At 44.2% G+C, this 13,358-nt stretch overlaps 1 protein-coding gene across 1 annotated transcript; it reads right to left on the reverse strand.

The window, feature by feature from the left end:
• Positions 1-9,501: 9,501 nt before the first annotated feature.
• On the reverse strand, positions 9,502-13,094 carry SOWAHB (sosondowah ankyrin repeat domain family member B). Its single transcript, XM_040237144.1, has one exon. The coding sequence runs from the start codon at positions 13,092-13,094 to the stop codon at positions 10,758-10,760; it is 2,337 nt and encodes a 778-aa protein (XP_040093078.1). The 3' UTR covers positions 9,502-10,757.
• Positions 13,095-13,358: the final 264 nt, after the last annotated feature.

Below are 13,358 nucleotides of genomic sequence, written 5' to 3' on the forward strand. Positions count from 1 at the left end.
TAAAGCAAAGTTTTTCTTCAAGCTTCAGTGAGCATAGTAATCACCAGAGCCTTTGGATTGAGAGAGATTTCCCAGACCAGGCCCCAAAGATTTGCCTTTGTTAAATCTGGGGTGGAGTTCAGGCATCCATCATTTTTATCAACAAGCGAAGTAATGATGCAGATGAGCCATAGACCACACATGAGAAAACCTGCTTTCCATCATCTTCCAAGGTCTTGACTTATTTCTAATTCAGAAGTGGTCAGCTGTAATGAGCTCTGCTATGAAAGATGATTTCTGAAAAATTCACCAAACTGTCATTTGGGGACATCAGCGACCCCAAACTGGAAGGTTATTTTTTTATAATTAATTAATTAATTTTTATTTTTGACTGAATTGGGTCTTTGTTCAGCACTGGGCATTCTGGATCTTTGTTATGTCATGCAGGACACTTCATTGTGGCCAAGGGGCCTTTTCTCTAACTGTGGCACAAGGGGTTCCAGAGGGAGTGCATGGTCTCAGTAGTTGCAGTGGGCAGATTTAGTTGCCCTGCAACATGTGGAATCTTAGTTGATCAAGGTTAATCAGCAATACAACCCTCATCCCCTGCATTGGAAGCAAGAAGTTTTAATCACTGGAATACCAGGGACGTGCCCAAATTGGAAGTTTTACAGAGCACTTCACCTTAGTTTGCTGTCCCTTGGACTGCAAGGAGATCCAACCAGTCAATCCTAAAGGAAATCAGTACTGAATATTCAATGGAAGGACAGATGCTGAAGCTGAAACTCCAAAACTTTGGCCACCTGATGTGAAGAACCAACTCACTGGAAAAGGCCTTGATGCTGGGAAAGATTGAAGGCAGGAGGAGAAGGGGACAACAGAGGATGAGATGGTTGCACGGCATCACTGACTCAATGGATATGAATATGAGTAAGCTCCGGGAGTTGGTGATGGACAGGGAGGCCTGGCGCGCTGCAGTCCAGGGGGTTGCAAAGAGTCGGACACGACTGAGCTACTGAACTGAACTTCACTGAGGAAAAAATAGAGAAAATGCTTATGTTTCAATTCAGACAAATGCCTTGTGTCTTGTCATCTTGTGACAATACAATAGGTGAGCAGTCACTTATCATTTCTAAACTGGCTCCTTTGATAAATTTAACATAAAAAAAAAAAAAACAAGCTAAAGAACTACTTAAAACCCTTTTTACTAATTCTGAGAAATTTTGCTATTCAGTCACTGTTTAGACTTAGACTTTGGATAAACAATGATAACATCTCATCAGCACTTCAGTGTAATTTTATCATCTTAAAACTTGGACAGTGCAGTGAGAATCTGGCTGTCTGGCAGGGATTCCTCTCTCCCAGAGATGCCCTAGAGGTGAGAAAGAGGGACATCCAAATATTCCATGTGATCACAATCCCAGCCCTTGCCAAGTACATGTCCAACTGCTTGGAGTCAGTGATGAAAGGAAAAGGAAATCTGTGCTGGAAGCTCTCACCTAATTCTAAAGGGAATTTCACTGGCTACAAATTGTAGCCAGCCCGGAGTTCTACTTCTCCAGCAGACATGTAATTCAAGTGCAATGATTGGTCAAGTGTTAGACCCACAAAGAAGAGCTTGTAAGGGGAAAAAAAAAAAAGGCTTCAACAAAATCTGTTTACTGCAGTTAACTGTTAAATCTGTTAACTGCTCTTTGTTGTTGGTTTGTTTTGTTTTTGGCTGCACTGGGTCTTAAATGTGGGATTTTTTTAAATTTTATTTGAGGTATGTGGGATCTTTAGTTGCAGTATGTGGGATCTAGTTCCTTGACAAGGATGGAACCCAAGCCCCCTGCATTGAGAGCATGGAGTCTTAGCCACTGGATCACCAGGGAAAGTCTCTTCTTTTTTTTGCTGTTCTTGATACTTTTTTTTTAAGCCACAAGCTAAACTATTGGTCCATACATGCAGGTCCACCTCTTTCCAGCCCCAGACAGTACCTCTACGAAGTTGGTGGGGTGGGGGAGTCATTAGAGTGGAGGTGGTGGGCAACAGACTACAGGGAATTCAGGGTCCTTTGAAAACCAATACCAGAGGGGACAGAGGCTCAAGATACATTTTTAAAACTCAAATGGCTTCTGGGATATACCTGTTGGATGGCACTTGCACCTTTATTTACCTGGCCAGGAGACATTCAGCCTCTGGCTATCCTTGGTCAGACCTGTCCCCTTCCCAGTTGTGGAGAACCCAGATTCTGCCTAGTAACAAGCCATTTGAGATTCCCATTGGTGGGAACCAAATTTTAGTTAATAATAACAACCTCCCTTATTACATTGCAAGATTAACTATTGGTGAGCATCTAGGATAGATGTGGTTCCAAAAAAGGGATAATCAGTTATATTTTTAAATTTCTGGTTTGAAATAAATTAAACTTAGAGAAAAGCTGCAAGAACTGTATAAAGAACTATTTACCCTTTCCATGTTAAGGTTTTACCATCTTTGCTCTGTACTTTTTCTTTTTTTTTGACTAATGAGCTTTTTAAGAACAGCTTTAGATTTACAGGAAAATTCAGCAGATAGCATATAAAGTTAAAATATCCCCCGACATAGTTTTCCATATTATGTAGGTATAGTACATTTATTACAATTAATGAACCAACAGTGATTCATTATTTGTGGTCTATAGTTTACTCAGATTTCTTTAGTTTTTACTTCCTTGCTTATGTCACTTTAATTTGACTCGATCCCTTTGAAGTTCAAAGTGGTAAATGTAAATGTAAGCTATTAAATTGCACCTGGGAAAGTAGCCAAGAAATGAAAGGACCTCACAATTATTTTCAAAAAGATATATCAGTACTATTATAGGGAGAAATGATCTGCATGTCAAAAAGTAGAGAAATAGCTAAGCAAACTATTACATATTAACATAGTGATATACCTCCTGGCCATTAAAAATGTAAGCTAGCAAAATTGCTTTAATATATGGAGTATGCTGTTAATGAAAATAGTGGAAGAAAAAATAAAATATGCATGCTAGTTAGCATTAGTCAGTTAAAAGTAAATTAAAAGTAAAAGTAATTGATGGGATTGAAAATGATTAGAACTTATTACTCCCTAGAGTATATCTTTTGTAACTATGTTTGAATTGTTTTGTATTATTATTAATAGAAAATAAAAAACTAGGAGCAAATTTCATCTTCAGGAAATTCTTTAAGTAAAAGATGGATACAATCAGAAAAAAAAAAAAAGCCTTTGCTATAACTATATTCCCTTCTCCATTCTTATGTTGAATGATAAAGTCATTCTAAAATATTCTCCCTAGCTATAAAAAAAAAAAATAAAAAAAATACCAGTGATACTGGTAGATCTAGCCCACTTTAAGTAACAATCAAGCATAGTATTGATAAATGTTCTTTAGTCATATCTGGCTCACACCTGTCTCACGTCTCCACTACCCCACAAGCAAACAGAACAATCACAGGTTTGAGATGGGCAGTAACAGGAGTACCTTCTTGTTTTCCTGCCATGAACAGGAGCAGGCAACCAGTTTCCTGGAGGAGGGACCTCCTGCCTAAAAAGTCATGCACCCAGAACACTGGGCAAAAAGAAAAAAAAAAAAGTCTGCTGAAAAACAAAAGAAAATCATTGCTTCAAGTCAAATGAATGCAAAGAATGATTTTTAAAATAATTTAAAACTTAATATCTTTAGGATCTAGTCCTATATGGGAAAGGAAATGATACCGAAGCAAAATCTGGTCTACAGATGAATTCTGAACTGCCCCACTTTCAGCCATTTAAAGATCTAAACTTTGACCTTGCACTCAGTATATAATACCCAATTCAAGTGGAAAAATAATAACATATTAAGCAATAAAATAGGCTGGAAATTTCTATGCACAGTATAGCTTCATTTTTGTTATAAATTCTGGAAAGATACACACCAAAGGGTAAGTTTTGGTTTTCTTGTTCTCTTCTCTTTATCTGTGTTATCTGATTTTTTTTTTTTACAATAAACGTGTATTGTTTATATGATTTTAAAATTCTTTAAAAATATGAAAATAGATGTAAAATTTATCAAACCCAACCTTTCATCAACTGACTTTAGTTCTGTGTATTTAAATGCAAAGATAATTGATATTTATAGTAATAATCACAAAGCATTATAGATCTTGTATGGCTTTTTGAAACCATAAATTACTTTGTTCAGTTTTAGTGCTGAGTGTATTTAATTGTAGTTCAATTTTCTTAAACTATTAATTATGTGAAGTACATGTGAGAACTTCTTACGAAATAGCATAATTTATTATTCAAAGCAATCCCTTTCCCATACCTACCAGATAATGGGAGTATTGTGGTACCTTGCCACATTACAAAATATAACAATGTCTATGTAAACTTCTTATTGTGGTTTTGTTTTGTTTTTTAAGGAACACCAACAGTTCATTACTGCAAATCCAATTCCTATCATAAGCCAGTATCTGGATGCTGTGGCTTTAAATTTATAAAGGATAAGGATTTTCTCTTCTTCACTCATAGAAAATAAAGACATAAGGAATTTTGAACCTGAGGAAATATCTCCTAAGTGGAATTCGAGTCAGATGCTTACCACAATAAAGAGAAAACGTTAACTCTGGTAGAATGAAAACAGTCCTGTGCCCACGATCCGAGATTACCAGGTAATACTAGTCCACCTGTTCTTTCACTCTGCTTTCCAGGTCGTCTTAAAGAAGCTTTTAGCAGGACAACACCTGGACCCAAGAGACCACAGAACGTGTAAGGTGACACACACATAAGGGACATAGAGTTGTGGTGAGGTGGCACCCAATGCAACGTCTGTCTGTGTCCTGTGTTTAGAGAAATTATCCTTTTCTCAGAGAGTCACAGATCACTCCCAGGATTAGGAGTTTTCATGGTCACTTGGTCAGCTGCTTTATGCAGATGCCTTCCTTTATTAAGAATCTTGGATACATCTCAAATAAAAACAATAAATCTTGTGGCGTAAGAATATAAACTGAGTTGGTTTTATTCAAATAAATAAAGTTCTGTAAGAGTAACAACTATGGTTTCCGAAAGTGTGATGGCATTAAAATGCCTATTAATAGCTGCTGGATTTGGGAATATTCACTCTTCCCTGGTAGCTCAGTTGGTAAAGAATCCACCTGCAATGCAGGAGATCCCGGTTCGATTCCTGGGTTGGGAAGATCTGCTGGAGAAGGGATAGGTTACCCACTGCAGTATTCTGGCCTGGAGAATTTCATGGACTGTATAGAGTGTTGCAAAGAGTCAGACCCGACTGAGCGATTTTCATTGTCACTTTGTTCTTAAAAGGAGAAATGGAACACATGGGAGAATCAGACCCTCTGAAAACAGAATTCTGGCTTTGACGCCAACATGTAACTTCAAAAATATCTTTCTCCTTATTTGTCCTGTCATTTTCTTGTTTGAGGCATAACTTACATACAGTAATGCCTTAAAAAGAAAGTCTTAAAAGTAGAAAAGAGGAGGCCAACTGGGGAGCTAAGAATCAAGAAATGCTAGAGTAAAGAGGAAGAATATTTCAATACATCAATAATTTTTAATTCAAATCAGTGAGACTTCATCTTGACCAAGTTAGTGGAATTTTGGTAAAGTTTACTGCATGGTTGAATTTAGATATTTCAAATTTCCTGAGTGATGGTAGCTTTACATAGACACACACTTGACTCCCTATAAGCCTTACCCCTTGAGACCTCTGCCTGGGTTTCTGTTCCAGACTAAACCAGAGCTGCTAATTTGACTGGTGCTAATAATAGTTTACATGACTTCAATTAAAACCTAATTTTGTTTAATGACATACCATAATAGCTCATGATTGTTACACAGGAGAGATAGTTGAAAAGTCTTTTTCATTTCAAATGAGACATAAAAGCTCTTTTTGTATCTGAAACAAGGAAAAGTGTTTGGTTTTATCAGCAAATCTTATTCTTGTAGCACCTTTTTAATCAACTAGAGAATTCTTTGTCTTTAGCATAGCTGGAAAATTTAAGTGAACTGTATGTTTTGAATGGTGTTTAAAATAATAATAGCTAACATTTATTGAGGATTTACTATGTACCAGATACTTTCTAAAGACTTTGTGTTCATTCACTTGATCTTTAAATAAAAAAAAAAAAATCTTAAAAATGAGAAAACCAACAAGTTGAAGGCTGTCCAAGCCAGAACAGGAACCCAGGTACCCCAGCTCATTGCCACGACCCTAAATACTACACAATCTACCATTTCATCACACATTTTAAATTATTTATTTGATGTCAGCAAACACAACCACACACACTAATACTGCTGTGCTATAACAGCCTATACAGAGATTGAATTCATACTCTTAGGTCAGTGCCAACTTGAACCTAGACCATCATCACAGTAGTGAAGAGGTCTACTGCCAGGAGATCCAACCAGTCCATTCTGAAGGAGATCAGCCCTGGGTGTTCTTTGGAAGGAATGATGCTGAAGCTGAAACTCCAGTACTTTGGCCACCTCATGCGAAGAGTTGACTCATTGGAAAAGACTCTGATGCTGGGAGGGATTGGGGGCAGGAGGAGAAGGGGACGACAGAGGATGAGATGCCTGGATGGTATCACGGACTCGATGGACGTGAGTGTGAGTGAACTCCGGGAGTTGGTGATGGACAGGGAGGCCTGGCGTGCTGCGATTCATGGGGTCGCAAAGGGTCGGACACAACTGAGCGACTGAACTGACTGAACTGAACTGAATCACTGAACTAGGGCATTGAGATGAGAGGAAATGGAGAGATCCTTTTGGAGCTTACTTAATTTTTTCTGATTTTAATCAACTAAGGCAGCCCCTCCAAATAAAATTTTCTTTCCTTATCTTAGACATTCAAAATCACTCACCTCATCCAGCTGATGGAGTCAACAATCCTATTTCCAGTATGAAACTAGGACACTACAATAGCTTAACTGACCTCTGCTTCTAGTTTGTCTCCCTGGCTACAGCAAGAGGAATCTTTTTTTTTTTTTTATCCCAGTCTTCATGTGTCTGCATTAACTGTCAGTGGCTCCTCATTCCCTGGGTCAGTAGTTCTCAAACATATACAGGAATTTATTGTGGTAATGGTTGCACAACTTTATGAACATACTCGAAACTGTATACTTTAAGTAGGCGAATTGTATGGTATGTGAACTATTAAATATAGATCAAAGTTGTTACTTTAAAAAATGCATTAAGAAAATCAAATCCTCTGGAAGTCATGGCATGCTGTGTGGAACATCCTGAAATGTTGAACCAAAAGCAGTTTTGCTAGCAGAAAATAACTATATAGTAGATATTACATATAAGATTAAAACTCATGACTTTACAACTTTATCTACAAAAAAGCAAGTGGTTGAGCTAAGATTATCACCAGTTTCTAATGTTTGCCTCTAACAATAAATTTTTATTTCTTAAATTATTTTATTGCCTCCCCCTATTTGCCAGCAAAGCAGCATTAACATCAAAGGCAAGGAAAATCTGAAAGGGAAACTTCAAAATTGAGTACATCCTATATAGTACTTCAATTTATGTGTCTACTTATTTGCTTTCAAATTAAGACATTAGGAAAGTCTCCATACTTGTATTACACTAAGGTTTTCTGGAGGAGATTGGACAATCCTTGGCTTTCTGGAAAATGCCTATTTTTCTTTTTATCTTTAATAGGCTTTTTTTTTTTTAAAGAATTATTTACTTATTTGGGTGCTCCAGATCTTAGTTGTGGCATCTGGAGTCTAGTTCCCAACCAGGGACCTAATCTGGGCCCCCTGCATTGGGAACACGGAGTCTCAGCCACTGAACTATTAGGGAAGCCTCTAAAATGACTATTTGTCTTGACATATAAAATTGGGGAAGCCTGATGGCTCAGTGAATAAAGAATCTGCCTGCAATGCAGGAGACCTGCGTTCAATCCCTGGGTTGAGAAGATCCCCTGGAGGAGGAAATGGAAACCCACTCCAGTATTCATGCCTGAAAAATTCCATAGACAGAGAGGAGTCTGGTGGGCTGCAGTCCAAAGGGTCACAGACTGGGACACGACTGAGCGACTAAGCACACACACACACACATACGCACACCATAAAAGATCTTTTTCAAGTTGACCTTAAGTTCCCTTTCCATCCTCACCTTACTCCACACCACCTCAGGCTGCCACACCACAGATGCCACATACCCAGCACAGTCAGGAGCAGCTAAGTGTCCTCCAAATACACCCCTAAGCTTTGCCTTCACGAAGGCATCGACCTCTGAGCTGTCCTCTGAAATACAGTATCTCCAGGAAAGGAGCAAAAGGGATTCTAAGCTGAAAGAATTCGGCACCAGGACAGAAACTTTGAGAGTAAGAGCATTCACACTCTGGTAATTTGGCAAGGCGTCAGTGTGGGGTGCGTGGAAGGGAGAGGCTGGGAGGAGATTGGCCCGGGCAGTCCTCCTAGTCTGTTCTTTACGACATGAGCAAAAGAGTGACTCCAGCACGTCTGTGCTTCGCTCTCAAAACCCTCTTCTGCCCCACCATTCTCCCCAAATACATGTTAGCCACGTCGGAAAGTTGATCAGAGTCAGAGGTGTGATAGTGGACAGAGGGACCTGATGGATCCTCCTAAGAATGAACCTGGGACTGTGTTCTAACCATTGAGCAATCAGTCAATGCTGTGCTATGAAATCACACGTGGCAGCCAGTCAAGAATGTGGTAGAACCAACACAGCTGGTTTCTGTGGAAAGCCAAGATCATTCACCTAAAGATGCCTGGCCTTCCAGCAGCCCGCCCTGATTTTCCTAGCCCAAAGGAGTCTCTCCTCAGAAATCCTCTGGAGCACTTAATTTTGTACTTACAACACTTAGAAAAAAAATTTCTTCTTGCTTCGGAGTGGTTTTGTCCTCATTCCTGGAAGCATCTTTTTGTTTTTTCTTTTGTCTCAATTTCAAAAGCTTATACCTAATATAATGCAACTTTAAAAGACACTTTGGGAGAAAGGTATGGTATAAATCAATCAGTAAAAAGTCTTGTTAGATCTTTAAGTTCAAGAGGGGAGAAGTAGTGTCCCACTCGCCTTTATAAATCCCAAAGCACTAAGGAAAACATACTTGTTGAATAAATTGACATTGTGCTAACAACATGGTAAAGTAAAAACATTTCCTTGGACTTTTAAAAGAAAGTTGACATTTTTGTGATTTTTTCCACCCTTGGAGACCACCGGGTTTACTAGAGTATTCACATAAATGTTTATCTTTTATCTTTAAAAATTTCATTTCTCCTAACCATACACCTACCATCTGTACCTGTAGCTTTCTTGATTTGATTTGCTAAAGTTTCATCCCGAGTATAGGCCTTTTTGGAGAAAAGCAATACTTAGATTTATTTATTCTGCCTGTTTTTTGTTTTCTAATAGAACAGAAAGATATTTATTTCAGCAAAATTATGAAGTAACAAAGAAACAAAAATATTTGACATTCACTGAGACACAATTTTGTAAAGAAGAAAGTTAACAGTAATCAGCATAAGAACAACAAACTACAAATATCTGTTGCTATTTTAATGGGGTGGAAAGCCAGAAGAAACACAAACATATGTTAAAAATACAACATCATTGCCACAGCACATAAAAATATCTCCATAAAAAATTAACTATTTTGATTTGGACACTTAATCTTGCAACTCTCTTGGAACTGACATTCTGAAATCTCGATGTCCTACTGCAGTTTATTAACTAGTCATTCTTTTATTCCATGGATCCACAGAGATCAGTCTCATCAAAAACAAATAAAAGAGCACTTCCGGTTAGAGACACAGCACTAACTCAGGCTAATATGTACTCTTAATTGGCAACGAGTTTAGTGCAAATAAAATTATATTTAGCAGCTTAGAGAATTCCTGGTGGGGATGCATTCACCTCACAACCCTAATTGCATCCACAGAACAAAATCATTTCTCTTTTCACGAGTATGAATATTGGCCATTCAGACCCACTAAAAACTACTAATGCTAATTCTGCCGTTTGTCACAGAAGGAGTTTCCATAAAAGATGGTTTCAGTCACTATGCAAATGAGCCATACAGTTTTTACATTTGGAAAGTTCCCCTTAGTCTTGATTTTTTTTTTTTTTTTTAAAGCAGGGCCTGAATGTCGTCACAACTGGATCTTACCCAACTGCTTCTCTGAAAAGAGGCATTAATCTTGCACTGGCCACCAAAGGTCACCTTCAAAGGAAAACCTGAGGATAGGGTAGATGAATCTCTTAGTGCAACTTCTACTCCCCAGTAATCATTTTATTGCACCGATTTGAATGCGCAAAAAAAAAAGAGAGAGAGAAGAAAGAAGAGGAACCATCTGATTTCAAACCTGGTACTTTTCCTCTCAGCCAAGATTTATTCTCCAAATGAATGGAAGCCAGAGAGCTCCTAGCCAGCGAGAGGATTTTGTTTGAGGCTTGTCAATTCCCTGAATTGCCTCTCTTCTTGTTAGACATCTGTTCCCTCTCTAGCCAAGGCCTGGGGTGGCTGCTTGGGAGAATGGCGTGGCCACCTGTGCCCAGGTGGCAAAGGAAGGGGAAGAACACCCAGGTTTAGGCACCTTGTCTACATTCACCGTTAGAAAGCTTGGATGACCTTGAAGGCCCAGGATGCACTGACATAGAATAAAGGGAGGTAAACAGGCAGGCCATCTCACTTGACCTCTCAACCAGCTCCTCGGCAATTTTTCCACTCTCCCTGGATTCTCTCACTGAATAGCTCAAGGATGAGGGTGTGGAGGCCATGTTGGAGAGAGGGGCTTCCCTCAGTCACTGTCCTCTTCTCTTTCCCTCAGATTGGGGCATTTCTCATACTGGTTGGCCAGCTTCCATTTGGTGTGCTGACTTTTGAGGAGTGCAGCTAAGGAAGTCTTTCGGGTGACATGTCGAGATACTTCCCGGCTCTTGGCCTTCCTGGTGGGGGAAGAGCTACGAACCAACGAATAGGCGGGGAAAATGGGCTTGCCACGTGGGGCCTCCAGTAGCTGCCATATTTCCCCAGAGGTATTACTGGTCAGATACTGCCAAGGCTTCTTCCCACTGCTGTCTCGGACGTTTACACGAGATGCCAGCCTTTGCACAAGCAATTTGATGATCCCCTGGTGGCCGTGAATGGCCGCAAGGTGTAGGGGGGTGTACCCACAGCTGGACTTCACATTTACATCAAGAGCAACCCCTGCTTTCTGTGCACTTGAGATCAAGTCCTGAAGGGCTCTGAGAGCACCGTGTTTGGCTATCCAGTGCAGGACAGTGTACCCGGTCAAGAAGTCTTTGTGCAAAGCCAGCTGGGGGTCCTCCCAGAACAAACTCAACACCCGAATCCAAGAGCCACTGGCCAGTTTCACTATCCATTCATGCTCCCTGGCATCGAGGGGGACAAGGGATGACTTGTGCTGGGAAGATCTGTGGGGGACCAAGGCCGTGGGCCTGTCCCCTCCAGGGGCCCACCAGCTGTGTGGACCATCCTGCTCAGCGGCAGCAGCAGCCTTAATGTCTGCATGTCCTCCTGTCAATGCAGCATCCACCCTTGGGCTGGACATGGCTCCCACTCTGGAGGGTTTCCTGGGCCGGGGTGGGCGCCGGCTCCTTTTCAGCAAATCCTCCTGAAGGCACTCTTCATCAGAGGAGGACAATTTGGCTCTCCCCGCTCTGGAGCTCCTCCTTAGGGATCTCCTTAGTTTGGGAGCTGGCCAGGATAAAGGTTGGGAGTCGCCTGCAGGACCATCAGCTCCTGTGGAGACCGGCTGAGAGGTGTGAGCGTCTCCTACATTCCTGAGGCCCTGGGGGCTCCTGGTGGGCCTGGCCTCCTTTGGAGAAGGGGCCCCAGCTGGATTCCTGAGCCTTCTCCCATCTGGGGCTCCCAGGGCCAGACGCTGCCCGTCTTCAGAACCTCCAGGGGACTCTTTGGGGCCGCTGCTGCTCTCCTCACTGCCATGGCTCTCCTGTTCCACGAAGTCCTCCAAATCTTGGAGGGACAGCTGACAGCGAATGCTGCGAAAGACTGCCAGCGGAGAATCCCCGGGCCAGACTTCCGAAACAGTGGGAACGACGAGGGACTGAGAAGGAGGAGGGGGTTCCGCGGGCGCTGACTCAGATTCCTGGACCCAGGAGCTCTGCTCTGAGGGCAGCCGAGGGAAGTCGTCTGGCAGCACCGACCAGGCTCGGACTGGGCCGTGGTCCCGGGTCTCGGGTACCTGGGGGTGTCTGGCTACCCACTCGCGAGTGCGCTGCTGCTGCTGCTGCAGAGTGGAGTAGTGCACGGAGCCCGGGGTCACCGGCGCGGGCAGATCTCCTGCGGGACTGGGACTGGACAAGACAGCGGGCGGTGCAGCAGCCTCGACGGTGGCAGGCGGCGAGCGGGGCGCGGCAGGCCCTGGCGGGGGCTCCGCGGGCGCATCTTCCCGCTGCGGCCTGAGAGCCCCGCGGTCGTCCTGGGCCGGCTTCTCCGCGGCGCTGGCGCTGGCGGTGGCGGGGTCCGGGAGCCCCCCCAGGCCGTTCTGGAGGCATTCCCAGCAGCAGCGGCCCTGCGTCTCTGCCGCCGCGCACCTGGCTGGGTCCTGAGCAGCCGCCGCCACCGCGGCCGCGGGCACCGGCGCCCGATGTCCGGAGCGGCCCCTCGGCCTGCCGCCTCCCCGCGCCGCCTCCCGGGCGCCGCCCGCGGGGAGTCCATTGCAACCTGCGTCCGCGACCGGGGCTGCGGCACCTGCTGGCGCCTCCTCACGCCGGATCCGCCTCCCCGGCTGCGGTTGCTGCGGGTGTTCCCCCCGGCGCGCGGGGAGCGGGGAGCCGGGCGCAGCTCCCCCTGCAGGGGCGGCGGCCGCGGGCGGGTCGCGGAGTCGCCGCAGCCCCTCCTCCTCCCCTACAAGGTCCCGGTACCTCCTCTTGAGCACCACGTACTTGGTGCCGTCGGGGTCCTGGCGCACTGCGGCGACCGAGTTGACGAAACCCTTGAAAAGCTCGCGGCGGCGCTGCTGCTGGCCGGGGGGCGCGTCGGGGTCGCGGAGGAAGCTCTTGAAGTGGCTCAGCAAGGCGGCGTTGGTCACCCGGCCCCCGGCCTGGCACAGAAAGTCCAGGAGCGCCTCCTGGCTCAGCTCCCGGGCCATCGCGGCCCCGTCGTCCCCCGGCCCCGAGGTGTCTGCGTCTCGCCCTCCCCGCGCTCTCCCGCGCCGGCGGAAACCCTGGCCTGGAGTGTGTCACCTGCGCCCAGAGTGGCGCCACCCGCCTCCATCAGCCGCGGCCTGCGGGCAGACCCAGAACGTGCCGAGAGGGTGGCGGGCTCCCCCCGGCCACAGGCCCCGCGCGCCGCCCAGGTGGGAGAGGGCGGCTCCCTGGGCCGGCCCTGCGCGCCGCGCGCCGCGAGTCCCCGC

The sequence above is a fragment of the Oryx dammah genome, unplaced genomic scaffold (genome assembly GCF_014754425.2).
Source record: "Oryx dammah isolate SB20612 unplaced genomic scaffold, SCBI_Odam_1.1 HiC_scaffold_3, whole genome shotgun sequence".
NCBI lineage: Eukaryota > Metazoa > Chordata > Mammalia > Artiodactyla > Bovidae > Oryx > Oryx dammah.

Coding starts and splice junctions, on each gene's coding strand:
- SOWAHB (XM_040237144.1), bottom strand. CDS start 13,094: ATGGCCCGGGAGCTGAGCCAGGAGGCGCTCCTGGACTTTCTGTGCCAG.